The sequence below is a fragment of the Larus michahellis genome, chromosome 2 (assembly GCF_964199755.1).
Source record: "Larus michahellis chromosome 2, bLarMic1.1, whole genome shotgun sequence".
Classification (NCBI taxonomy): domain Eukaryota; kingdom Metazoa; phylum Chordata; class Aves; order Charadriiformes; family Laridae; genus Larus; species Larus michahellis.
The window spans coordinates 147,004,587-147,030,436 of NC_133897.1; the positions used below are offsets into that span (position 1 = coordinate 147,004,587).

The window sequence follows — 25,850 nt, forward strand, 5'->3', positions numbered from 1 at the left end:
GGGTTTTATCAAGCTGTGCTGCCCTGGGACCCCGCAACCAGCATCTGAACAGCCTTTACTCACTAGCCTGGCTTAAATTCATTAATGGGAACCCTTCTCCATAGCTAGCTAGACATAAGGAACTCACCAGCTGAGATATATTTCACAGAAACCCCCCAGATTTCCTGGAGCCTCATTTAAAGCCCATTCTCCCCTACGGTCCCAGCAACTCAGATTTCCTCCTGCCTGCAGAGCCGAGGTGTCCAAGAGAGAGGAAGGTGTTGGGGGAGTTTCCACCCATCGAAAGGTGACCAAGATGCCCCTGGACCCAGCTCTGGTCAGGAGGAGCTGCCCCACAGCTGCCACTCTCACAAGGGAGACCCCCAAGTCCCATTCCGTGCCATGAGGAACAGGACACTTCAAGTCTATGCTCAGAAGAAGTTAACCCAGTAGCAAATAAACCAGTAAAGTCCCACATAAAAGCTTTTAAATAAAACCTAGTAATGAAACACTCGGTTTGGTAGAGAATTGTATTTTTTCCAAAGTTGTAAACGATCTCAGTGACGGGATCTAAAAGCCTTCCATGTCCTGTGTCCGCCTGGGCTTGCCCACATGCACTGGCCCTGCTTTGGGGAATGAGGGTCTCTCCACCGAGGGGGGCTGTGGCTTGGAGCCGAAGGATCTCGGTCCCTTGCTATTGCCACTGCCAAGTTCAGAGTGGAAACAGCCACAGTGGGGCTGGAACTCCTGGGGCTCAGGCCTCCCCCAGCTCTGCTCCAGGCTCCTCAGGTTTGACACTGTCAGTAAATTTTCCCAGCACTAGTGCAACGAAGCTTGTGAGGAATCTGGAGAACAAGTCTTATGAAGAGTGGCTGAGGGAGCCGGGGCTGTTCAGCCTGGAGAACAGGAGGCTGAGGGGAGACCTTATCGCTCTCTGCAACTACCTGAAAGGAGGCTGCAGAGAGGTGGGGGTCAGTCTCTTCTCTCAAGTAACAAGTGATAGGACAAGAGGAAACAGCCTCAAGTTGCACCAGGGGAGGTTTAGACTAAATATTAACAAAAATTTTTACACTGAAAGTGTTATTAAGCACAGGAACAGGCTGCCCAGGGAAGTGGTTGAGGCACCATCCCTGGAGGTGTTTAAAAGGTGGGTAGACATAGTGCGTAGAGATATGGTTTGGTGATGAGTTTTGTCAGAGTTAGGTTGATGGTTGGACTAGATGTTCAGAAAGGTCCCTTCCAACCTAGGCCATTCTATCATTCTATGATTTTCTAGGCCCCCAAATCTGCTTCTGCCATGACTTCCATATGACCAGATGGTAGCACTAGTGTTGTTATCTAATACTATTATTGAATATATTTATTAGTCAATATTTGTCCTGTTCACCATTGCGTCCAGTTCCCCAGGGTCGGGGTGATGGAGCCACCAGAAAAGCGAGTGCAGGACATGAGTGAACGCATGATCATTTTTGTCGCACAACTGCTGGCATCTAAGCAATGAGGAGTGAACCGGCTGTCACTCCCACTGCCACCAGCACACTTTTGCCTGTCATACTTTTCCTACCCAAGGCATGTCACCGCCTTCAGGAGTCCCCAGCCCTTCCGGTGGTCCCAGTCTTCTAGGAGGAGGCAGATGTGCCACCTCAGTCTGCCTCCAATTAATCGTTCAAAACTGCCTGTGAAAGCAGCAAAATAGTCCATGCCACTCCGGAGATCCCCCATGGCAGAGGCCAGCAAAGGTAACCACCATCAGCACTCAGTGGGTCCTAGAGAGGCCGTTCGGTAACAGACCAGCAGACATGGTGTGGGTGCAGAGCCTGGAGAACCTCCTGCATTGTAAGGTCACCAGCTGCGGAAAGGATTCTCACATTTCCTCATGAAACAACCTGAGTGTAATCCCTTCTGAACCACGTCCGTGGGCTAAGAAACAGCGATGGGCAGCCAACGTTTTCCTGCAGCTTTCAAGTTCAAGTTAGCTTGTGGTGCCAGAGGCTTTCATCTGATGAGTAAAAGCTATTTGCACGTTGGGACTTGTTCTTAACACTTCTCCCGGATCTGCCAACTGACAAGAAAAAAAACCCAACCACCAACTACTCTGCCGTTGGTGCAGTACTCAGCCTGCAGTGTGATTCTGGGAGCTTCCTCACTAAAAGGAGTAACTATGGATGACCTGAGACCTGAAGAAAAGCCCCCCAAAACCACACCAGCCACACGAACACACAGCCTGCTCCAAACCCAGGCTGCGGTGAGCAAACATGGTGCTTGTTGATATCTGCCCCGGGTTTGTCAGCTCTGTGCTTCACCTCAGACCTTTCATCTGGCGCCAGCGCCGCATGCAGGGCTCCCCACAAGGCTCAGCGAGGGACGAGCCCCAGCCAGGCAGGACTTCAGCAGCCGAAAGGCCACGGACCCACCACGCCAGCCATCACGCAGAGCGGGCAGAGAAGCAGCCGTGCAGAGCTGCTTACAGCATCCCAGCAGCTTCGTTTCTCTGTGTAGCCACCGCGTAGGAGTTGTGGCACGATGTTTAGGAGAGGCTTGCAGGGACAGGCTTTGAGCAGACCACATAGCAAGCCAGCCAGCAGTCACTGTGCCCAGCACGGATTTTTCCTGACGTTCACTGGACACCAGAGGGACAGCAGCCAAAGTCGGTCCCTGCTGGTGAAGTCACCGAAGCATTCAAAATACCTTCTTTTCATTAAGCCATTGATCCCTTTTCATCACCTGTTGGTGATGACCTCCTCCTGTCTCTGCAGCGAGAGGGACTCGCTAAAGGAACAGGCACCACCAAGGCCCAAAGGTGGCCCGTCCCGCTGGCAGGAGTCAACACCTCGCCCTTGATGCCAGGCTGGTCCACACAGCTCGCTGTGGCAGGTCTCCTCCGCATACTATGAGCTTACTAGAGGTGCTGCAGGGTCATTCCCAGAGTGACATTGACCAAACTGTGTACTACAGAAAAAAAAAAAAGGGATTGATGATATGGATTTGTCCCCGCAAACCCACCAGCAGCCACACTAGAGCCAATGCGGTGACGAATGGTGTGGGGAAAGCAACAGCAGTCCCAGGGGAAGGACGTTTCCCGAGGAAGCCTTTCAAGCAGATTTGGGAAGAAGGATCTGCGGTGCAGGAGCCCCCAGCCTGCAGAGCTCCACGAGAAGCTGCAGTATTGGCAGCCCCGCTGCCTGTCATAGAAATCTCGTGTCTGTCACTCACAAATCCTCTTTTGTTTCGTTAGACAGGACAAAAAGCAACAGCGAATTCCCGAGCCCATCCACGCAGCTACACTCAAACAGCCAAACACCAAAGTTACTGCTCTTCAAAGCAGGTGTGTGTGCTCCACACTGGCCAAACACAGCCGTTCCCGAGATTTACCTGTATTTTAAGCTGAAAAAAAACTTATCTTAAGATTTCGGTTAGCAGAGCACAGCTCTAGCCTGGTGGCTTGGGCAGCCTTGGTTCCTACAGCTGGATTAGGTGGGATGGGATGGGAGAAGCCTCTGGCTGTGCTGCTGCTGTCATCTGTGCCCAGGCGGCGAGGAGCAGGGCAGGCAGCTGCCGGCAAACTGGGAATAGCATCTCTTAAAAGCAATATTAGTGTCCATCTTACCCTTCTGCTTCAGGGAGAGGGTTTGCTAAAATCTGACGTTCTCCCCTCAACTCCGCTTTTGCGCGTGTGTAGCGCGTACGCCTGTGTGTGCCAGCCGTGTACATCAGCACACACATATGTAACGTTTATACACGCACGTGCGTATTTCCCCAGAGCGCAGTGCGGGGAGCGGTCCCCAGTCGCACGAGCATCCTCCTGGCAAACACATACACGGCTACACGTAGTATTAACGCATCAGCATCCCCGGTGATTTTTCTCTCCCAGAAGGAGCTCTAGAGAATATAGCGACAGAAACATTACCATTTGCTGACTCAAGGGCTCCACCAGGAGGAAAACCTCCAGCAGGAGGAAAACCAGCTCGGATCGTCCCCTCAGAAGGGATAGAGAGAAGGTGCTCCTTTGGCAGGCTGGGGAGCAACTGGCTGGGAGGCCAGACTGGATGTTTAACAGCGTTCAAAGGCAAGGACGAGAAACGTAGAGGAACTGGATTAGTGCGGTGTCAGCTGGGCAGGGGCTGGCCACAGCTCCGGGTGTGCTGGCGCGCACAAAGCCTCCTCATCTGCTGCACAAACCTTACCTGCCCAGCAACACGGCCTCCGGGCTGTCAAGAAACACTAAGCACGAGCTTGCTAATTGCCTTGTCTTCACCTACTTTCTCTTCTTTCCCAACAACAAGGGCTGGGAATAGCCACTGACCGACTGCACTCTGCAGTGGTTTCATGACCAGCGAGCAGGGCTGGCAGCACGCTGTCTGCTTGCGGCTATTGCTAATCAAGTCATGGGTTCTGCTAGGACCCACGTGTCTGCTTGAATGAGAACAGCGGGAGCTACAGAGGCCCTTTGGGATGTTAAAAGGTGGAATTCTACCTGCGAGCCTCAGTTCCCCTTGCAGCCCCCAGAGGCAGGTTTTTGCTCACCTGACCACGTCCTTCACCACGAGATGAACCCCTCCAGAAGCACCTTCTCTATCCCACTGGCTATTCTGGAAGTTATGCACCAGCCTTGGACTCCAACCCAGAGCACACAGACCATATATTGAAGGGATGCATCACAACTTTTCTCACACACACCTCCATCAGGCTTTTTTAAGCATGATGGCCAAAGCCTGAGACATGCCAGAGCCAGACCCAGCTTGTCCACCAGAACCCTCAGAGGCACATGGCTTCTGCCCAAGACCCAGCACTGGTGGGAGACAAGAGACCTCGTGCCCTTCATGCCCGTCTCAAGGAGTCACAAAGGGGCAGCAGGGACAAGACTTTTGACTTGAGACCCCTGAGGGCGCAGACACCACCAGGTGTGAACCTCTGCCAGCTCAGACCCAGCTGCCCAGCGGTTGGTGGCCCCAGCTGATCCCAGCTCAGAGGGCTGAACCCCCTGCTGCTGTGCCCAGGCACAGGCAGGGCGCCCGAACCGAGGGCACAATGCCCTTGATATATCAGATACCACCCACCGTGGTACATTACATTTCTGGAGTGTTTCTTCTTTGAACCTAAGGGACTCCCAAGAGATTTCTCCTTGAGACAGAAAATTCCATAAAAAATGTATTTGTTTGCTCCCTAGACTGGAACAAGAATGTTTCTTGTTCCCAGGAACAAGAAACAGCAAGTTGAGAGCTCACAAAGCGCAAGACAGCGTATGGAGTACTCATAACTTTCTCCCACAACCCAAAAGCTGTGAACACCGTCTTCGTCTGTCATGGCCCAATTTTATTGTTTTGGATTTCACAAGAAAGCATGCAACTAGCAAACAAAGGCATGCTCCTTCTCCACATTCAAGTTTTATTGAAACTACACATATATTTTACACACAAACGGGGTGGGAGCTGTTGTACCAGACTTTGGTATCTCATATACATTTACAGAACCTGAGCACATAGCAGTTTCATAACTGGATATTCTGCATACTCTCATCTTAATTCATAACACTCAAAACAAATGTATCAGTGACATAAAAATAGGTTCCATTCCTCCAACAACAGACCCATTTACAACATTTCCTCTTTTTCCCCCACAAACACAGTATTTCCAAAAGGTGCTGGATTTTCTCTCCGAGTCCATAGTTCTCTTGCAGTTGCAGGACATTAGTGAGGGAAACCAGCTTCTCTCGTATTTTCCACGGGTCCTCTCTGCCCTACCCAAGTACCTTATGTCAAATGATGCAAGCTCTTCTCTAGGAAAAAAAAGCCGTTCTGTTTCCACGCTCATTACATACACAAACAAAAAGAGTCAGTTTTGCTGCTTATTTTTATACCGGAGACAACTGTTCACTAAGAAGTATGCTAAGGCAGCAGACCTATTTCATGGAACTCAGGTACCCAGGGCTACGGCTGATCTGGGCTGGCAGGGAAGTAACACTTATACCACCCCATCACCGATAACCCTGGGCTGTCAGCTCATCGCACGCCAGACATATCGAATGCAGCACAAGATGTTTGCAACAATAAGAAAGGCTTATAAAAGCTCTTACATAAACTGCTGAACATAATGAAAAAATACTTGGGTTTAACAAAGCAGAACCCTTTGTCTAGCTCATGTACACTCGCTTCACCTTTGGAAAAAAAAAAAAAAAAAAAGATGAGTGTATCTATTTGCAAGGAATCCACCTACAACTGAACAGCATCCCTCCCATCCCAAGAACCACTGCAGTACGTTAGCCATTCTTCAATTGCTCCATTCTCTGCATGTGACATCAAGAAATTAAAAGAAGTTTTCAGGCACACACTGGAACACACCAAAACCCAAACAGCCATCCTTTGTAAGATGCTGCTAATCCACACCACTTCAAGATTTGTTTTTAAAAGGTTTAATATCTTCCTCCAGAAGCTCTTCTGTGACAACAGTTTCAATGGTTCACATTGAACACGCAACTTGAAGTACCTTCATACATTATTGGTGCTCCCTTGCAGGCCAAGCAGGACATTTGTAGCACCTCAAGGGATAATCCCTTGAAATGATGCGCCTTCTCACCCCATCAATGCACATATGAAACCGAGAAGGGGAGGATATCAAATCACCCGGCATGACAGAGGGAAGATGGACAACACCCAGTGCTGGCTGTTCCAGTGTCTGATGCCGACTGCAACTCAGGCAACTACAGACTGCTTAATAAGGCACTTGTTTAGAAAAGCAGGGAAAAGCAGGCAGCACAAGCCAAAGACCTAGAGGCTGTGTTTTTTCTCCACTATTAACAGGCCTACCTTTTCAAGGACCATTTGAAGTTCGCTGACCTGCTCAATAACAGCTGTAAGACAAAAATCATATGTGTTTGATCTAAACTCCTACCAACAGCCATCAGGCTTGCAATCAGACTAAAAATGTTTTCAGACAGAACCCAGGTTAATGGGGAGATCAAACCGTATCCCTGGGTTTAATAAGATTTTGTAGTTCATACCTTACTAATGTCTTCCCACATTCACTTATTACTCTATCTGCAGCAGGACATAAAGGGAAGAGTTTTTACTTCAGACCAAATCTATAAACATGAAAATAGAAAATAATTTATAGCAACATATATACATAGAGTGATACCTCATTTGGTTTTCAGATTGAAATACCATAACAATGAGGTAAATACACAGTTTGCTTTCCTAAAACACTACCATAGTCTTAAAAAAGTAGTAGTAGCCAGGTCATTTTTAAAGACAGCAATCACAGCAGATGAGTCAAGGGAATATTAAAAAGGCCATCCTTTTAAAAACCCATATAAATTTTTCAAAGAGGACTCCCCCCTTTTTTTTTTTTTTAAATGACACAGAGAGAAATATATTTACTCCTCAGACAAACAACATGAAAACCCAGGAAAAAAAATCCCAGTAGACTCAAATTCCAGCACAGGAAATGAAGACAACTTCACAGCAGAAAGTGAGATGGGGAGAGGAAAACAGTCACCGTTCGTTTGCCAAGTTATCAAAAATCTGCGTCCAGAGTGAAGACATTGTCCATTGTTTCTGCCATAACAGCAAAACGTTGATATTCCGAAACTCGCTTCTCAAAGAAATTCGTTTTTCCTTCCAGAGAAATATTCTCCATGAAATCAAAAGGATTTTCTGCATGAAAAACCTGGGGAAGGGAAACACTATTACACTGGTGATTCTGATAGGGTAACAACGCTTTAAAAAAACCCAAACAAAACAGTCAAACCCTTTCAAACTAGATTGTCCCTTGCTGTAATGTGCTGTAGAATCTATGGACACCTATCTAAGCAAATTCAGTACTGTCACTCCCCAGGAGTCTGGTCCACGGTGAAGTTCACCCGCGCAAGGTGCTTATTATCCTTCGAGGACTGCAGCACTTGAGCACAGCCTAAGCTTCCCATTACAAACCTGCAGAGCAGCTGAAGGGAAACAATGGCCTAAATTGTTCTTGCTCTTTTAAACAGGGAAGCATATATATTAAAGCTGTGGTTTTGGCTGTCACTCAGAGAAATTGCAAGTGCTAAATATGACCTGCTCCCAGGCCCATTAAGAGAGTGCTTTGTGCTTACAGCTTTCCTGGGCTGGCCCGGCAGGCCAGCATTTCGGGCGACAGCACCTCTTACCTTTGAGAACCCAAGCTCCATTAGTAACCGGTCTGCGACAAATTCAATATATTGTTTCATCAAAGTGCAATTCATTCCAATCAGACCTACGGGTAACGCCTCTGTTAGAAACTCCTACAAGTTAAAATACAGACGACATTTAGAGAAATGAAATTTAAGAAGGTAAACGGAGAGAAGACACCTGTGCTTCACAGTAACACAATTTGTGTTATTCCAGGCTCCCCAGGCAGTTGTCTGAATAAGTAACTTGCATCATTAAACTCAACAAGTGTCTTTGTGTTTTCAGTAGCTGTTTGTACCTTCCTTTATTTTTAGTATGTTTTTCTGGGAAAGGCACAAGAATTTTTATCATTACCCCTCTCATCTGCCTTTCACACCCACCTCCCCATAAGATCCCAAGCTTCGGTGTAAGCTTGAGCTCTAAGTTCAACAGGTTTCTACAGACCATACTGGTGGGAGCAGGAATAGATCCAGAAATCTCCAGTTTTCCTTGGCTTCCAGTCATTATAGAACGACAGATCGGAGAGGACAGTGATATATATGAGTGCTGAAGCCAGCCATGTACGTGTTTAGGCACCGATGCAACACCTGTCAGTGTTGTGAGGCAAAGCTGGGGCATTTGTCATCATCACAGTAGTTAGATGACAACAGACAGGAAGGAGTAAGCTACAACCCTGCCACACACTTAGCAGTGCAGAAACCTGGAGCTGCGGATGGGTAGCACTTCACATGAAACAACCTGACAGCAACCTCAGAAAAAGTCAGAACCCAGCACGGTACATGTGGCCAAACAGACACTGTCTTCTCCTGAAGAAGGCCTCCAGGCCAGGATGTGTGTACAGTACGGAGAGACAAAGACCCTGAAAGGACAGAGGTAAACAAACTCTTCTCTAAGGGACAGCTGCAGTTGGACTACATGATTGTTGCAGATCCCTTCCAACTGGAACTATTCTATTCTATACTAAATAAGACAGCCTTTCTTCCTTTCTGTCGTTAAGGAGGAAACCAGCTGCCAGCTTCAGCTTCTCCCAGTTGCTTGACAACTCAATCAGAAAATCTCTGACTCTTACTGTAACCATTAAGGAAGAGGGAAAGGATGGTATAATGCATCAGGGATACAGGCCTGAGCAAAGTATCAAACACGGAATCCCAAAAGTTAGAAGTTAATTTGTTTATTTTTGTACTAAGACTGGTCCTGCACTGCCCACGATGCTGTCACGGCCAGGCTTACCTGCTCAATTTCAACAGCATTAACGATGATCTCACGGACCCGCTCTTCTGACGGTCTGTTCACTAAATAATGGAACATTAGACAAGCAAAATCACAGTGTAGACCCTGAAATAACAGAGAACAATGAAAAAAAAGTCAGTTTTTCCCTCCTCCACATAGTTTGCTCTTACTTTGAGACAGCCTCATTCAGGTTGAAGCTTCCTAGCCTCCTGCATCTTTGACAGTCATGTTACCATGTGTAGCAGGCACTTTTAGTTTACAACCCAGTTTGTAACATCTGAAATCCAACACATGCCACCTATGCTAAAATAATGCTCAGGATATGTGTTTCTCAGGTAAATATTATTGAAGGTAAATATTTTTGAGAGCTGCTCTACTGTGAGGGATCCTACACAGAGCCCTGCTGGGTCCCTGCCTCCCATCAGAGATGCTTTTGCAGAAAGGCTCCTACACCAAGGCCTGCAAAACTACCTGCCAGTTAACACAGACTATTTACCTGCTCTACGCTTCAAGATACCTGGACAGAAATACTTGGCTTAAGTTCTTTTAGTAGCATTTCTTCCCTTGCTGCTTCTTACAGCATTTTCAGAAACGAAGATTCAGACTAGAGTCACCAAATCCAAGATTAACAAGTCATCTCTTCACACAATGTGCAATTACTGTAAGGAATTTTCTATCACAGTGTTCATAGGTTTGTAATACTTAAGGCTACCACGCCCCAACTCAACCCACCTTCACATTTCACCCAGCTATCCTGCACAGAGCCCAGTAAATTGTGTTCATTCCCAAGATTTCCAGAAAAGCCTCCAGCCAGGATGAGAGTCATAGAATCACAGAATGGCTCAGGTTGGAAGGGATATTAAAGATCATCTAGTTCCAACTCCCCTGCCATGGGCAGGGACACCTCCCACCAGACCAGGCTGCTCAAAGCCCCATCCAGCCTGGCCTTGAACACTTCCAGGGAAGGGGGATCCACAACTTCTCTGGGCAACCTGTTCCAGTGCCTCACCACCCTCACAGTAAAGAATTTCTTCCTAATATCCAACCTAAATCTCCCCTCTTTCAGTTTGAAGCTATTACCCCTTGTCCTGTCATTACACTCCCTGATCAAGAGTCCCTCCCTATCCTTCCTGTAGGCCCCCTTCAGATACTGGAAGGCTGCTATAAGGTCTCCCCGCAGCCTTCTCTTCTCCAGGCTGAACAACCCCAACTCTCTCAGCCTGTCTTCATAGCAGAGGTGCTCCAGCCCTCTGATCATCTTCGCGGCCCTCCGCTGGACTTGTTCCAACAGGTCCATGTCCTTCTCAAGGACCATCTCCTTACAAGCAATCCCTCACAGTCTGAGGTGGGTACCAGACAGCTGCTCCAAGAGGTGCCTCAATTTCTATTTGATCTTGCCTGGCTACAGCTTGTGCCTCTGGCTTCAGCCATACCCACCGCTGTCAGACACTGTGTTACTGTCACTCTGTTTGACAGCAAGGTGGTGATTACAGCCTATAAGTACCATGAGGGCACATCCAGAGTGAAAACCAGTCAGAAGGATTTGGCAGACTGTGGACTACGAGACAATCCGGTGCTATTGTTAACAAGGGTCAAAAGAAAACCAAGAAGTGAAAGCTTTTACAGAAAGGCTACAAAATCCTTGTGCTTCAGATCACGGAACAGCCCTGAAACAACGTAATTTGGGACATGCTCCCCCTCTAGGGACAGCATTAGCTGCCTGCTGCAGGGCTTCCCGTGATCTTGTCCAGGGAAGGGTGTAGGACATGTCTGGCTTCTCACCTGAACCAGTGTGCTCCGCTGACTGGTGCTCCCAGCAGCTTCGCACCTTTAAGAATCAGAGATGCACCAGCTCAAAGAACAGCTTGGGAACCGAGACTGCAGCTCAAAAAACATATTGAGCATTAACCATTTATCTGTTCAGGTGCATCAGAAAACAGTTTGTGTAGTTTTCCATTGTGGATTCTTTTTACTGCCACTGCTTTTGTAACAGCATTTCCTGGTTTTCGATGCAGGTGCTGTGTGCACCAAGCTTTACCCTTCATAACAGCTCTGCAGTTGGAATTATGCCAGTGGAGCTCAAGAAAAACTCAGTCTTTTGGTGCGCAACTCTGCAGAGAAGCACAGTTACACCGCTGTACAGAGGAACTTAACATCGCATTCACCTGCAAGTGATCCTTCTAACAAACAACTACTTCCTCGCTTGAATGGATCAGTTCATGATGACTCACAGAAACAGAAGATACAAGGAAGGTCAAGGCTGAAGAACTATTTGATTTTGCTTACTGATCATATCACTTTCTTCAAAAGTGTCTTTTAAATTAAAGGCATCTTGTAAGATGCCCTATTTCAAATCAGTTTATCTAATCCATGGAAATTACTTCCATTATGATAAAGCTCTTTATTCTTTCAGACCAACTCTGGTAAGTTCAAACCACTAGCATGTTTATACCGCATACAAAACTGGTCTTTCCGCTTTTTCAGTGCTGACAGCGCCGTAAGTTGTGACGTGCCTTAAAGACAGGCCCCAACCATAAGCAACCGCTGCCAACTGGCAGGCAGCGGCTCAGGAAGCAGGGAAAAGAAAGGGCACTTGTCAGCACGCGGCCTGCCACATTCCGTGTGCTGACATGCAGCCCCTCAGACACATCACATCTTAAGCTAAGCAGCCCTCCCCTCTAATGCAGGCCTGCAGCTGCCCCCTCCCAGGAGATGCTATCGCTGCGCGGTGACACAAGAACATGGAGAGGAATGGTATCTGCTGCTTCTGCAGCAGCCCGCCACAGCTGGCCAGGTGACCAATGCAGAAGGCCATCTGCAAGCTCTGGGACCCACAACTAGTGGGACAAGGAGACCACCTGAACCTGACTGAAGCAGTGAGGGCAAAGCAAGGCTCGGAGTCACTCCCAAGCCAGCCCCCGCTGCCTTGGGAACAGTGCAATTCCACACCAATCCTTGGGTAGTGAGGCCTTTGCCTCCCTGCATGGCACAGGAAAACAAACATCCCCTTCAATTCAAAAATCCTACCTTTTTGATCTTACTATGCATTGGGATATTACTAATATTTATGTTTACTCCCTTTAAAAACAGTTATTTCTGCTGAGGGACATAGCAGCACCTAGGCTTTAAGTTCATTAGTAATTTATAGCGAGAAATTTGCTTCTTTCCCCTTTTTACAAATATTCTGGGGATCGCCTGCTCCCTTGCAGGACTCCAATCTTCCTACACGTCAGCAGTTACACCTCCTCCGTCAGGCTGCAGAAACAGAGTTGGGCACTGCTCTGGGGAAAGAAAATCTCTTCTCTGTGCTGCCCAGGAGGTGATGCCAAAGCAGACGCAGAAGGCTTACTGCAGGAGAAGCATGGCCCACAGTTACTTGGCAGGGAACCAGGACCTCTGCCCTACCAGGACAGCGGACCTTCCCTGGAAAACCCTGCTGCTGACACTGGCTAGCAGAGAACCTATGCAGACTTCTACCACCTCCTTGACCTCAAGCACTGTCAACATTAAAAAGGTTCTGTCGTACCCAAAAACGCATCTCCTACTTGCTGCTGGATTCTGTTTTGCTCTCTGCTCTCTTCACCTTTCCTTCAACTCTCTGTGCCACCAGAGGTGGGCCCTTCTGGCAAGACTATGGGAACTTTATGAATGTAATTCTGCCCTTCCCCTGGAAACTCACTTTCCTTCCCAGACAGCATGCAGGACATGACACATTACCTCATCTCTGCTAATAAGTTCATTGGAGAAAGTCAGTCCAGGCATCAGGCCCCTCTTCTTCAGCCAAAATATTGCAGCAAAGGAACCCGAAAAGAAGATGCCTTCAACTGCAGCAAAGGCAACCACTCTCTCACCTGTTTTAACATAACACATTTTCAGTTAGACACAAGATAGTGTATTGCTCGTCAGCGAGATGCACCACTTGCATCAGACAGACCAATGTCAGAGAGGAGGAATCCCCACCGCAGCAGCAGGTGCTATATCTGACCACATCTTTCAGCAGATCCCGAGGCATAGGGGGTCTACACACGCAACAGCATTTAACCACAGGCAACCTCAGCAGAACCGAAGAACCAGGGCACCCACTGAAACTGCCACAGGTCAGAAGGGAAAGAACATAATTGTCCAAAGTGGCCAAGACATTAGTGCTCCTTCATCCCTTTCTTCTAAAAGGCAGGAAAATGGTTGCATAACTAATAGACAAAACTGAGAGAAGAGCCAATCTTCTACATATTAAACAAAAAATCCCAAACCTCAATTTCTGCTTGTTGAGTGTCTATGTAATAACATATTCTTACAGGAGTGGAAGAACACAGAACATAATTCATTAAGACACAAATAACTACTTCTGTTATCCCACCTCTCATGCAAGGAAAGCACAGCATTATTGGTCCAAGTTCTCCCTGGTCTCTACAGGAATCTATTTCTTCAGACTACAAGACTATCTGACTGCTTGGTGAAGACGCCATTCCATTTTACTCTATTTTAAACAGCTTCATAAGATCCTTGGGTATATTCTAACATGAAGAGCTTTTTGCATTAAGTGCTGGTGCCTTTTCCCAGCGAGAACTGCATGAGTTTTGTTTAAAAAATAAAATAATCCCAAAACAGCCAGATGTCCCACTTCCTCTATAAAACGCAAATGCCATCTGCTGGCTCATCTGAAGAAATTCAAGTTAGGAAAACAAAGCATGAAGAGCAACACGAATTTACAAGTATCACACAAATTACTAAGGAAAGAATTTGTGTAGCAACACTAAAAATCTCCTAGGTTACTTCTAGAGAGGAGTGGAGGAAGGTTGCTCATACAATATATGTTTAATGAAGCGCACGACTGAATATCAATATGGTTTATACTACACTCCACCTGACTAGCTATCATACAAATGAGTTATGCTGAAACAAAAATCCCCCATCAGCAGCACCATATAGTGTGAGTGCACGTGGGGAGGCTGAGTCCACAGAACGGATACAGCAACAGAACCCTCAGCATATGAAATCAACCAAAGCTGCGGAGACCCAGCTGCAGGTCCCCAAGCTGGAAGGAAGCACGAAGCAAACAAGCCAGCCAGGCACTTTCATATACCATATCTCATAATCCCTAACTCTAAGACCTGGGCCCCCCCAAATGCTTTAAACTTGTGAAGTTTTCTCAATAAGGTGAAAAAACAGAAGAGTAGAAGTGTACTTTACAAAGATTTGGATAGGATGCATGAAGTCTGGGGGCAGGGGGTGAGAGGAACGTTGCATTCTGAGTTAGGGAACCTTGTGATTCCTGGCACAACCCCGCTGCTGGGAGCCGAATGAAGGAGATGAAGAAGAGACTCCGCACGCAGCAAGCAAAGCCAGAATGGGGAAGCAGCGGGACACTCCAGGACAAAAGAATCTACAGCTACAAGAAGAACCGCACTCAAACAAGAGCTGTGAACAACAGATGCTACAAAAGAATAATATTCAGATTTATTTTGTTCCTCTGGCTGAATCTCTCCATCCTCTACTTTCTCCTCGTATAGAGGATATTTGGTTTAGAAAATTCACCAGCGTCTGCCCATTATTTATTTCAGCTACAACACATCCTTCAGAGTTCACATTGTGATCTGAATGCAGAACACTGGAAAGGACGTCCTGCACCATGCTGACAGAAGCTGAGCCAGTGTCCCAGCTCTGAGATGAGATACAAAAACTATAAACACCAGAGACAAACGATTCTTGAATCTTTTTTGCTCAGGCTCAGTCATGCTGTTACAAAAAAAGGCTAACATCACACACAAATTTTTCTGTATGAACATGAACACGAAGAAGCCTGGGCTTGCAAGACTTCATCTGCCCAGTTCTGAACACTGGAGTACAAAACAGGAGCCAACTGGAAGAAATAATCAGAACTCACAGAAAACGAGGTCTATAAGCAAAAACTGAAGAAACTAGGGTTGTTCAGTATAAAGACAAAAAAAGACAGAGAAACCCACAAGCATTTTTCATAACTTGATTCTAGTGGGCACTGCCATTACTGTATTGCTTTACCTGAAGACAAAAACATACGTGCTCACCAGAAGTTACTTCTAGTTCTTTAGTTAAACCAGAGACCCACAAGCCACTACATCATCTGTGGAGAATTTAATTTCACTTTCCAGGGATGCAGCTCACTTCCAGAGGATTAGTTTGTGATATGTGCAACAGAAGCAAATTTTTAAGGTACACACCAAAAGTGGATTCTCTGTCTTCAATCCACTTCAGAGCCCAGTCTGCTTTCTTCTTGACACAAGGCATTGTTTCAATAGCATTAAATAAGAAATCCCTACAGAAGAAAACAAAGAGAAAAGATCAAAATAAGTGATTTATGTAAACCTGCCCTGGCTGTCCCCACTGGCTGCACCAGGCAGAAGAACCTATTGCACTAGGCTCTGAACTAACCCACATAGGACACAGTTCCCACCTCAAAGGGGTGATGAACTCTGATAATGAGGGCTCAGGGAGGCAGATGCACAGAAAGAGACAAACCCAAGGTCTCAGAGGAGGTGAGCTGCAGAGAAGTGAACTCAAACGTCCCATCCCAGGAGTGCCCAGACCCACCAGAGCACGCTGCCTCTCAGACTTCAAGCCAGATGGCAGCCACTTCCCTCCCACTGAGCTAAAGCTCATCTTGCCCAACTCCACAAAATGAACTGGACAATTCCCATGAGCAGAGGCTCTGTTCCCATGCCAAACACCTGAAAGGAAACCCTGTGGTCCTCCCAGCGTCACCACACAGGATGCCACCGTGGGAAACCAAGCTCTGCCTGATGATCACCATGGTGGAGCCTCTGAAGGAAAGTGCTTCTTTTCAAATGTATTACCATTTGGACTAAGAAGTTCTCCAGACAAAGGTGATGGAGCTCTCCAAAGAACCCAAAAATAAGCAGTTCAAGTTGTATGAAAAAGCACCGACCGCAAAAAAGCTGAAAGGTTGCAATACATTGATTGGTGTGTGTTAGAAACACCAGTTGGACCACAAGCACTTGATTTCCCAAGGCAAATCCTTTGCTGATGTGAGAGCAAGCACCTCAGGAGCACAACAACCACAAGAAGCTTGTCTAAGCTTTAACAACATTTCACACACTCGGCACTTCCTGTAATCAAAGATTTATACAAATATTACCTCATCTTCTGACACTCCCACACAAGTCTGTCGGTCGGTAATGCTCCTCTCCATTTTGGGGGTCAGGAACCATCCCCAACTCCCCCAGTAAGTCAGTATGAAACAGAAGACAGCTGCTGCTGCTGCCCAACAACGGTGCCCCTGGACTAGGTGACAGATTGGGTCTGTAACACATCCAGAGGTTTACCTTTTCTCAGGATCTTTGATGTAGGTGTCTATGAGCAAGCTGTACATCTCCGAGTGAACGTTCTCAATGAGAATCTGAAAGCCATAGAAACAACGCGCTTCTGGGATCTGCACCTCCTGGCTAAAACGTGCCACCTGCCGAAACCAGAAAGCATGGCAATGAGTACAGTAAAACCGGTCCTGCGTGACAGTACTCTAAGCTAATGGGAGAGACAACAGATCTCTACCACAAAGAAAGGGTGGGAGCAGTTCAGCCCTACTTTATTCACAGGTATGTCGATAGGATAGGTGTGGTGCAGAAGAAGATAAAGCAACCCAGCTAGAAGCACACACATCTGCTGTGCATACTGGGCAGAGAACTGCAGTGAAGCATGAGAGCACACGTACACGGGAGGAGAACAGCAAAATATTGCATCAGTAAACACTGCATATTGAACAAAGCCTCAGACTTTCTGTTCATCATTAAAGAAAAACAGTATGATGTAAGACGTGCTCATGCAATACATCCACATATACTATGACATATTCTACACATTACAGACATTCAAGATCTAAACTGAGCATTTGCAGTCAGATACCACCGACAACCTGCGGTGAGACATTTCTGCAGCCCAGAACTGATTTCAGCAGAAAGATCTCCCCACCTTTTTAGGAGCACCCACCTGCAGCCCTAGAAGATTCTAGGATGATGTTCAGGGAGAGCAAAATGGATTTTACCAAAACAAAGAATACAGAGCATGGCACAGCACAATCCCTCCCTACTTCTCATCTAACACAAGTACAGGAAGAAGCGTTGGGTTCTATTAATTCATTGAGAAATGCGGATCAACACAGCCAGGCAGAAGGCTGAGCTGAAAAGCTGTGTCCAAGAGTGATGTGATTTGAAGTCTTGCTGACCACAGCTGGCCCAATTTAACTCAGACACTGACCCCAGCAGAACAAGCTGCCTATTCCCCTTGGCAAAGGTGACATGACGGAAAGAAAAAAAAAGTACACATTTAATAAACTTATGCATTAATGTGAGAAAACCAAAATGAAAGCCAATAAAATGAGTAAGTATTCAAACCCTCTGTAAAGCTTTCTCACCAGGTTTTCATTTACAATTCCATCACTGGCTGCAAAAAATGCCAGAACATGAGAGATAAAGTATTTTTCATCTGCTTTCAGTTTGTTCCAGTGAGGAAGGTCCTTCGACAAATCAACCTAATGAAAAGAAAAAAGAAAAACGTTATTGCCCTTTTGAGTTTGTGATTCTGTAAGAACAGCAGCAGCCTGGTCAAATGACTGAGGCAGAGTTTTAGCGCTTGCTCTCTAATCTTTACATGTAGAGAATTTAAATACAAGTGACTGTAAAAGACAACAGACACACTGCAGTACTGCTGTCTCCCTCTGCAACAGTAACATCACGTGTTTGCTTCACAGTTTACACCTTTGTAATTTGGAATAAAAATCAGTGTTTATTGAATTATAAATAAGTAAAATTTTGAAAAGCATTAGTATCAATCTTCTTGTCATGGGTATGAACATGCACCAATAAGCAGTGCTCGCCCTGAGAAACTTAAACTCTACTTGAAATAAATGCTGATACTCCAAGAAACCTATCCCCAGGTGTGCCAAAAGATGGACTGAGGGGACTTGTGCCTTTGGCAGGTGTTCAGCCTCCATCCTGCCAAAGAACGGCTCGGGGCCAACGCTGTGCAACTGCTCTCATCTACCAGCCTGAGCTCAAGCCACAGCAGAAAACCACAATTTCCTTTGTATAGGCCTTTTTTATTTGTTTGTTTGTTTGGAGGGATTTCTGAACCACAGCAGCAGTTAAGTAGGGCCAGATGTGAAAAAATACAGAGGCAAAAAAAATTATATATGTGTGTCTATATAAACATGTACACACATACATGTGTATATAAACACATACACACACAAACCAATTTTACAGTTAACTTTCCAGTTCGTTTGGAAACGCACCGACAGATGGTGGGACAGTGTAAGAAGGAACCAGTAATATGGTAAAAGGGCAATGCTGATCAGGCAGGAGTGTAAATACCTTTTCTTTAACAGCTTAATTCAACCTCCACTGCGACAGGGTAGCAAGCCTCCCAGGCAGGCAGCGAAATAGCGCTTTTACAGACAGCTGCTCCTCACCATCCCAGGCTGCTTTCTGGCCTATTTAGAGCTTTGCCAGTGCTTTCAGCTCACTGCTCTGCAATTGCAGTCACTGCTCACAAATTAGCAAAGGCTGCAGAAGCTCCAAGTCGGAGCCACCAGCCCTGCTGGCAGGTAATCGCTGCAGATCACTGCAGTGTTCAGAAGCCTCCCCTGCTGCAAGCGTAGCAAGCTGAGTACTGCTCAGGTCTGAAACCAGCGACCTCGTGGAAAAACCTACAGTCTGCATTATAACACGAGGCAAGCATCTAACCAGGGCAATTAGGAGTAAATTAGGAGCATTTTTAGCAAGTGTCTCTCTGATTACCACTATCTTTCTGGAAAATAGGTGCCTGACATTAAAGAACAGCATTCACTTGAAATTGGCCAGAACACCTTACGCGGGCAAGAAGTTAGTTGCAGCCAGAGAGACCACAGCAGGGTAGGAGCTATCAGACCACAAATCAGAGCTATCTGACTTAGCCTCCCTCTATAACCAGAGAAGCAACCCAGGATACAATTCCACCCCGTCCTAAACCACACACCTAAACCAGCTCTGCTGAATCACTCTGTGAAAGCAGCTTTCTTTCCACTGTCCATGAAGGGAGCCCTGCTCTGGTGTAGGCACCTCGTGCTCGATGCAATTAACTCCAACCCTCACAACACAGAAGGCAGCAGCAGAGCAAGGAAGCGCGCGCCAGAAGCCCGGTCTGGGCATCTTGTGCCATCCCGCTGGCCCCAGGGCTCACCTCTTCTGCTGTCCAAAAGGAGGCCTGAGCCTGTTTATACATTTTCCATATGTCTGGGTACTGGATGGGGAAGATGACGAACCGCCGGGGATTTTTTCTGAGAAGAGGCTCCTCGTCAGTGTCCACGCCATTTTCAGCAGCACCCGGAGAGGAGCTCTGAAGGTAAAGCAGAGTTCTGGTTAAGGTTGCTGTTACTTATTCCTCCTTTTCCCTATATCCCAAAAGTGTGCCTCAAAAGCTACCCCTGTCACGCAGACACTCACCTGCTCCCCTTGGGTGGCCGCACAACCCGTCGCGGGGGTACCTGCCCCCTTGCCCTCCATCCGCGCTCCTGCCCGGCTCTGCCTGGCACCACTCGCACCAACCGCCTCCTCCCAGGTGTGCCGGTGCCAGGAAGCGCCTGACGTCTGCATGCCAAAGAGAAAGCCCTTCTACAGCGCGAGGAGGAAATCTGCCCCAGGAGACAACATCAGCCGCCACAGTGCTGCACAAGGGAGATAACGTGCAAGGTCACCACGCGCTGCCACCAGCCCACATCCATGGGGCTCACTGCTCAGCTCACCTCCAGCCCTGTCACTTTACATCCAGCCACTTGGGCCTGGATGGACTTTCTTAAAAACACCATGAGATCACAGTAACTAATCCCGTTTGGTAGAGGAACAGCCCTGTGCCACGGCGAGTCTCTGCACGGAGGTTCATGTATGCAATCCTGCGGTGAGCAGAGGGCAGCCCGCACACCAGTGCGGGTCTGGAGGCTGCTCTGGAGGCTGTCCCACCCCACCTACGCCCTCGAGTGCCAAGACGAAACGATGTGCCTCTTTCCAACAGCAGGAAAACCCCTGCCTGGAGTCAGCCATCCCCACCCCCTCTGCGCAGGCTCCTGGAGAGTGCCCGGGCACAGCTCTTCCTCAGAGAGCTACCAGCCTGGCCGAGGTGGGGACGGATGAACGTTTAGAGACAGGCCAGTGAAGAGCAGCATGGAGGGGGCACTCCATGAGCAGGGCCTTCCCCTCACCTCCAGCTAGGGACCTGCTCCTGGGATCAACGCCAGCCAGCATCCCTGCCAGGCACACCACCAAGCACCTACTGAAGACAACCATCACGAAGAGCTGTCAGGACAGCGTGCTGCAGCCTCTCCAGAAGGGCTGGTGACTCACACTGATCAGAAGTTTAGCCAGCAGGACACCCTTCTGGGTCAGTCCTTAGATCCTGCTGACGCTGCTGTAGAGGATAACCAGCCACAGGCAGTATACAAGGTATTATATGTAATACAGCAGAGCGTAAGGTTTTGAATACCATTGCTTCTACCCTCCTAGGAGGTGCCAAAGTCCTTTCCCTACCCTGTCTGCTTGTAACCACTCACATAATAACAAGTAATCCTTTACTTCAATTTGAAAAATACCCTCAAACAAATAATTCTACTGACATATAAAAAACAAACAAAAACCAAACACACGTGAACATTTCATAGCTGGCATATGTACTGCACAGGCCCAAAGAAAATACATCAGGAAGCATATTCTGGGTTACAATTTTAGCACTTTATTATATTTTTAAATATTATTCAATACACGAGACAGATTTCCCGGCATCATCTTGCAGAGTCTCTGCTGAAGGCCATGAGAGTGCAAGACCTTTTGCATTTCCCAGGACACAGAGACAGTTGCAGTAACCCACTGGAAGTGCCACAGGGGAGAATGTGGGCCCAGTGGGGCTGGCACCCTGCTATGGCACACACCTCCTCAGAGCCAGCCACCCAACTAGCATCTGTCTCCAAGGATGAGGTGACCTCAGGATGACCAGCCATCATCCTTGAAAAAGGAAACACTGCAAAAGTCTTCCTTATTAGCCCAGCCTTTACCAGAGCAAAGCCCTTCTATAGCGCCTGGGGACTATCCCCAAATACTTATTTTAGCCTAACAAGGCGGACTAGCAGTTACCAACCTCAGCCCTGATGTTCCTGAGCCATTCAAAAGCCAGCATGCAAGGCCCATAATGCAGGGAGATAACTTGAAAAAAACTTCTGGTGTACAGAAGTGAAGCAAAGCACAGGAAGAGCAAAGTTCCAGTATGGCAGGAAAACTGGAGACCAACACTGAGACATGCTTGTCATTTTTCCAATGACTTTTAACAGCTGCCATTCCGCAGGCCACAGAGGAGTCAACACGCCAGAAATACTGTCAGTGCACAGCGAGACAGAAAGGGGAGAGAAGCAGAAAGGGACCACAAAGCAGGGTGTACCCTCTGGAGAGCCCTGATGGCAGGAAAGCAGAAGGATGGCTTCCAGGAGCCAAAGACTCAGAGTGGTGGCACAACCATCACCAAGGACCACCACACAGAACCGGAAAATGGCACAAGTTTGGGTTTTTTTAAATAGGTGGGTTTTTTTAAATTTTAAAAAAGGACGGGTCAGCCCACAACGACAACACCATACTGGAACCTCTCCCTCAACCCACCTCCCACCCCCCCTAACCCCTTCTCAGGTGGAGGGGAGTTTCACAGGTGGGCTCCATTTCGAAGTTGGCAAGCAGGTAGCTCCTGGCTACAAAACAGCCCTGACACTCTTCATTTTGGGTTCCATTCCTCTTAGCCAAAGTTTTATCAGAGTAATGCTCATTACCTTGCCTGTTTGTTAACACAGTACATGTCTTGGTACAACTGACCTGAAAATTCATGGGAGATCCTTCTCTGACTCAATTTTGGATGCACGGCACATTCTGATCACTGCCAGGGCTTCGAAGCAGCCACCGCCTTGCACTGAAGGAGCACAACGCATTCCCAGCCCTGCCCTCCTGGCCCCAGCGTGCACTGGCAGGGGTACGGGGAGCTGCAGAAGGTAACAGTCACTAGGCCAATACACCACCTGCTTTCAATCTGCACCACACATCTTTTCCTTCATCCTATGATTGTGCATGAAACAGTCAACACTTGCCATAATAATGAAGACCATCCAGTTTATAACGCAAACGTGCTACTTTCTGTTCAGACAACATGAGCCAAATGCATTAAAGAGCTGAGGCTGATGGGCACAGCCCAACCCCTGCCCTAGCACAGTCAGCCAAGATCAGACTGCCCAGGACCACGTCCAGCCAAGGTGTCAGTATCTCCAAGGATGGAGACTACACAACTTCTATGAGCTACCTGTGCCAGCATCACCACCTTCACAATAAACAAGTGCTTCCCGATGTGTAAATGGAACTTCTATGCTCCAGTGTGTGCCCATCGCCTCTGGTCCCATCACAGGGCACCACTGAGAAGAGCCTGGCACCGTCTCCTTTATTCCCTCCAACACGTATTTACACATAGCACCGAGATCCCCTGAAGCCTTCTCTTCTCCGGGCTGAACGGCCCCAGCGCTCGCAGCCTCTCTTTGTATGACAGATGCTCCAGTCTCTTAATCGTCAGCCCTTTGCTGGACACACTCCGGTACATCGTATCCCAGTTATTCTGCAACTGCTAGAAATAAAAGTTTTCTGATGATGACAATAAACCCAAAGGACAACAAAGACTGCATAGTGGTACTGAAGCTCTTTCTGTTAACTTCAAATTCAGCTAACTAGGAAACAATTAACATATATACACACGTAAAACCACCACCCCACAGCAACAGCTGTTGGGCTACATGTGCAAGTACCTCAGTTACATGCCCTATATCAGTTGCAGCCAGGGAAAAAGCTAAAGGTGCTGGCAGAGCCAGCATTGTGATGGGGTACATACCATGTCACGGTATGTGACAAGCCCTTCTGCACCCCGGCGAGAGGCTGCACCTGCATCCCATGAGCCCCCAAAGGCCTCGGGCCAGCCCTGGACAGCACAGGTCATGCTGGCGGCAAGGCTGGGAAGATCACCCACGCTCCCAGGAGACTACATTATGGGGTTTCATTGCAGGTACAGCACGCTGCCATTCACAGGGGAAAACATTCATGGTTTTTTTAGGCTTGTACTTAACACAGCATGCCCCAGTTTCTGGAAACTCGAGTGTTGCTGAGATGCAGAGGTTTGGACCACCATGTGGGTTTCTCTGCTGTAAGAATCCCTCTCCCTTGCATGCTTCAGCCTGGCTTGTCAAGGTCGTACTGGGGAGAACCCAGAAGAGAGCCGGGACACCTCCAGGGGGGGAGCAGACCCTCCTGGTCCACAGGGGCCGGGAGCCAGGACCACCCGACACCACCACGCCTGCCTCCAGGGCAGGAGGAGCAGAGGGGACAAGCTCTGCCTTCCCGGCCCCAGGCGGGCACCGCTCTGCGAGCCCAGGGCCCCACCGGGCAGCCGGGCCCTGCGCTGCCTCTGCCCCACGCCGGACGACCCCGGGCCTTTGCACCCGGCCGAGACCGGGCCCCGACCCCGGCTGCCCCACGCTGCCCGAAGGGAACGACCCTCCCGAGCCCGAGCGGGCGCGCAGCCGTGACTGCAGACCCCCGGGGCGGGCGCAGGTGAAGCCTCTAGTAGCCGTGACCCCTCCACGCCAGCCCCGCGCTCCCCGGGGCAGGCCGGGCCCAGCGCGGGGGGGGTCGCCGCTGCCGACAGCCCGGCGGTGGATGAGGCCGCGGCGCCCGGCCGGGCGGGTGCCCTCAAGGCCGGGGATGCGACGGCAGCGGACAGGGCTGCGCTGTCTCCCGCCGCCGCCCCCACACCCGCGGCGGCGGAGCGGGTCCGGTCGGGTCACCCCCGCCGGGCGGCAACGGCTGCGCGCCCGGGACACCCGCCGCGGGCCCCCACCACCCCGGCCTTACCCGCTCCGGCCCGGCCGCCTCCTGCAGGGCCGCTGGCCCCCGGCGCTCGCCCATGGCCGGCGGCGACTAGGCCGCGAGGGGGCGGCGGCTGTTGAAGGGGGGAACGGCCGCGGCGGCGGCCGCTCCTCCTCCGCGGGGCGGAGCGGGGCGTGCAACGGAGGCGGCACCGGGGTCCGCGGCACCGCTCGGGCCCGGCCTGAGGGCGGCCCCGGGCCCGCACGGCCGGGCAGGCGGCGGCGGAGGGCGCCGCGGTGCCGGGCCTGCAGCCAGAGCCGGGGAAGGAGCAGCCTGTAGGCCCCTCTGCCGCCCTCCATTGCTGCCGGGCAGGTGGGGACAGGAATCTGGGGCAGGGAGGGCGCAGGTCGCTACCGGTTGTCTTATTGTGTAGGGAAAAGAGCAAAAACAGCAACAACAAAAACCAACACAAACCTCTGAAAGATGATAATGGGAGATGAAGTAGTGGAGGGCATTAACTGTTGCAAATATTTACTTTAGAACGTGTACAGAGTTGAAGATAGTAGAATCATAGAATCATAGGATCTTTTAGGTTGGAAAAGACCCTTGGGATCAGCGAGTCCAACCATCAACCCCACTCTACAAAGTTCTCCCCTACACCAGATCCCCCAACACCACATCTAAATGACTCTTAAACACATCCAGGGATGGTGACTCCACCACCTCCCTGGGCAGCCTATTCCAGTGTCTGACCACTCTTTCTGTGAAAATTTTTTTCCTAATGTCCAGTCTAAACCTACCTTGTTGGCAGCTTGAAGCCCTTCCCTCTTGTTCTATCACCAATTACCTGTGAGAAGAGATCAGCACCAACCTCTCTACAATGGCCTTTCAAGTAGTTGTAGAGAGCGATGAGGTCTCCCCTCAGCCTTCTCCTCCTCGAGATAAACAGTCGCAGCTCATTCAATCGCTCCTCATAAGATTTATTCTCCAGGCCCTTCACCAGCTTCGTTGCCCTCCTCTGCACTCGCTCCAGCACCTCGATATCTCTCTCGTATTGAGGTGCCCAGAACTGGACACAATACTCAAGGTGTGGCCTCACCAGTGCTGAGTACAGGGGGACAATCACCTCCCTACTTCTGCTGGTCACACTATTTCTTATACAAGCCAGGATGGCATTGGCTTTCTTGGCCACTTGGGCACACTGCTGGCTCACGTTCAGCCGCTTGTCAATTAGAACCCCCAGGTCCTTTTCTGCCAGGCAGCTCTCCAGCCACCCTTCCCCAAGCCTTGAGCAATGCATGGGGTCATTGTGGCCCAAGTGCAGGACCTGGCACTTGGCCTTGTTGAAGCTCATACCGTTAGCGTTGGCCCATTGATCCAATCTATCCAAGTCTCTCTGTAGAGCCTCCCTATCCTCATGCAGATCAACACTCCCTCTTGACTTGGTGTCATCTGCAAACTTACTGATGATACACTCTATGTCCTTAACAAGATCATCAACAAAGACGTTAAAGAGAAATGGTCCCAACACTGCGCCCTGAGGAACACCACTTGTGACCGTCTTCCAGCTGGATTTAACTCCATTGACCACCACTCTTTG

The 25,850-nt window shown here is 48.8% G+C and overlaps 1 protein-coding gene across 2 annotated transcripts; it reads right to left on the reverse strand.

The window, feature by feature from the left end:
• Nucleotides 1-5,341: 5,341 nt before the first annotated feature.
• On the reverse strand, nucleotides 5,342-24,451 carry RRM2B (ribonucleotide reductase regulatory TP53 inducible subunit M2B). Of its 2 annotated transcripts, XM_074577545.1 has the most exons (10): nucleotides 24,296-24,427; nucleotides 19,826-20,046; nucleotides 19,563-19,718; nucleotides 17,758-17,874; nucleotides 16,673-16,806; nucleotides 15,551-15,645; nucleotides 13,071-13,204; nucleotides 9,354-9,458; nucleotides 8,123-8,236; nucleotides 5,342-7,644 (listed from the first exon to the last, which is right to left on the reverse strand). In XM_074577545.1, the coding sequence occupies exons 2-10, from the start codon at nucleotides 19,973-19,975 to the stop codon at nucleotides 7,492-7,494; spliced, it is 1,158 nt and encodes a 385-aa protein (XP_074433646.1). In that variant the 5' UTR covers nucleotides 19,976-20,046; nucleotides 24,296-24,427; the 3' UTR covers nucleotides 5,342-7,491. The 2 variants fall into 2 exon arrangements, with proteins under 2 accessions (XP_074433646.1, XP_074433647.1); XM_074577546.1 differs by lacking the exon at nucleotides 19,826-20,046 and having other exon boundaries at nucleotides 24,296-24,451.
• Between the last annotated feature and the right edge of the window lie 1,399 nt (nucleotides 24,452-25,850).

Bases quoted from the DNA above. Each gene is read 5' to 3' on its own strand.
- RRM2B (XM_074577545.1), bottom strand. From the start codon at position 19,975: ATGCAGACGTCAGGCGCTTCCTGGCACCGGCACACCTGGGAGGAGGCG. The intron at 19,719-19,825 runs GTGAGTGTCTGC...CTTTACCTTCAG, and splicing joins CGGCCACCCAAGGGGAGCAG to AGCTCCTCTCCGGGTGCTGC. The intron at 13,205-15,550 runs GTGTGTACCTTA...ATGTTAAAACAG, and splicing joins AGACAGAGAATCCACTTTTG to GTGAGAGAGTGGTTGCCTTT.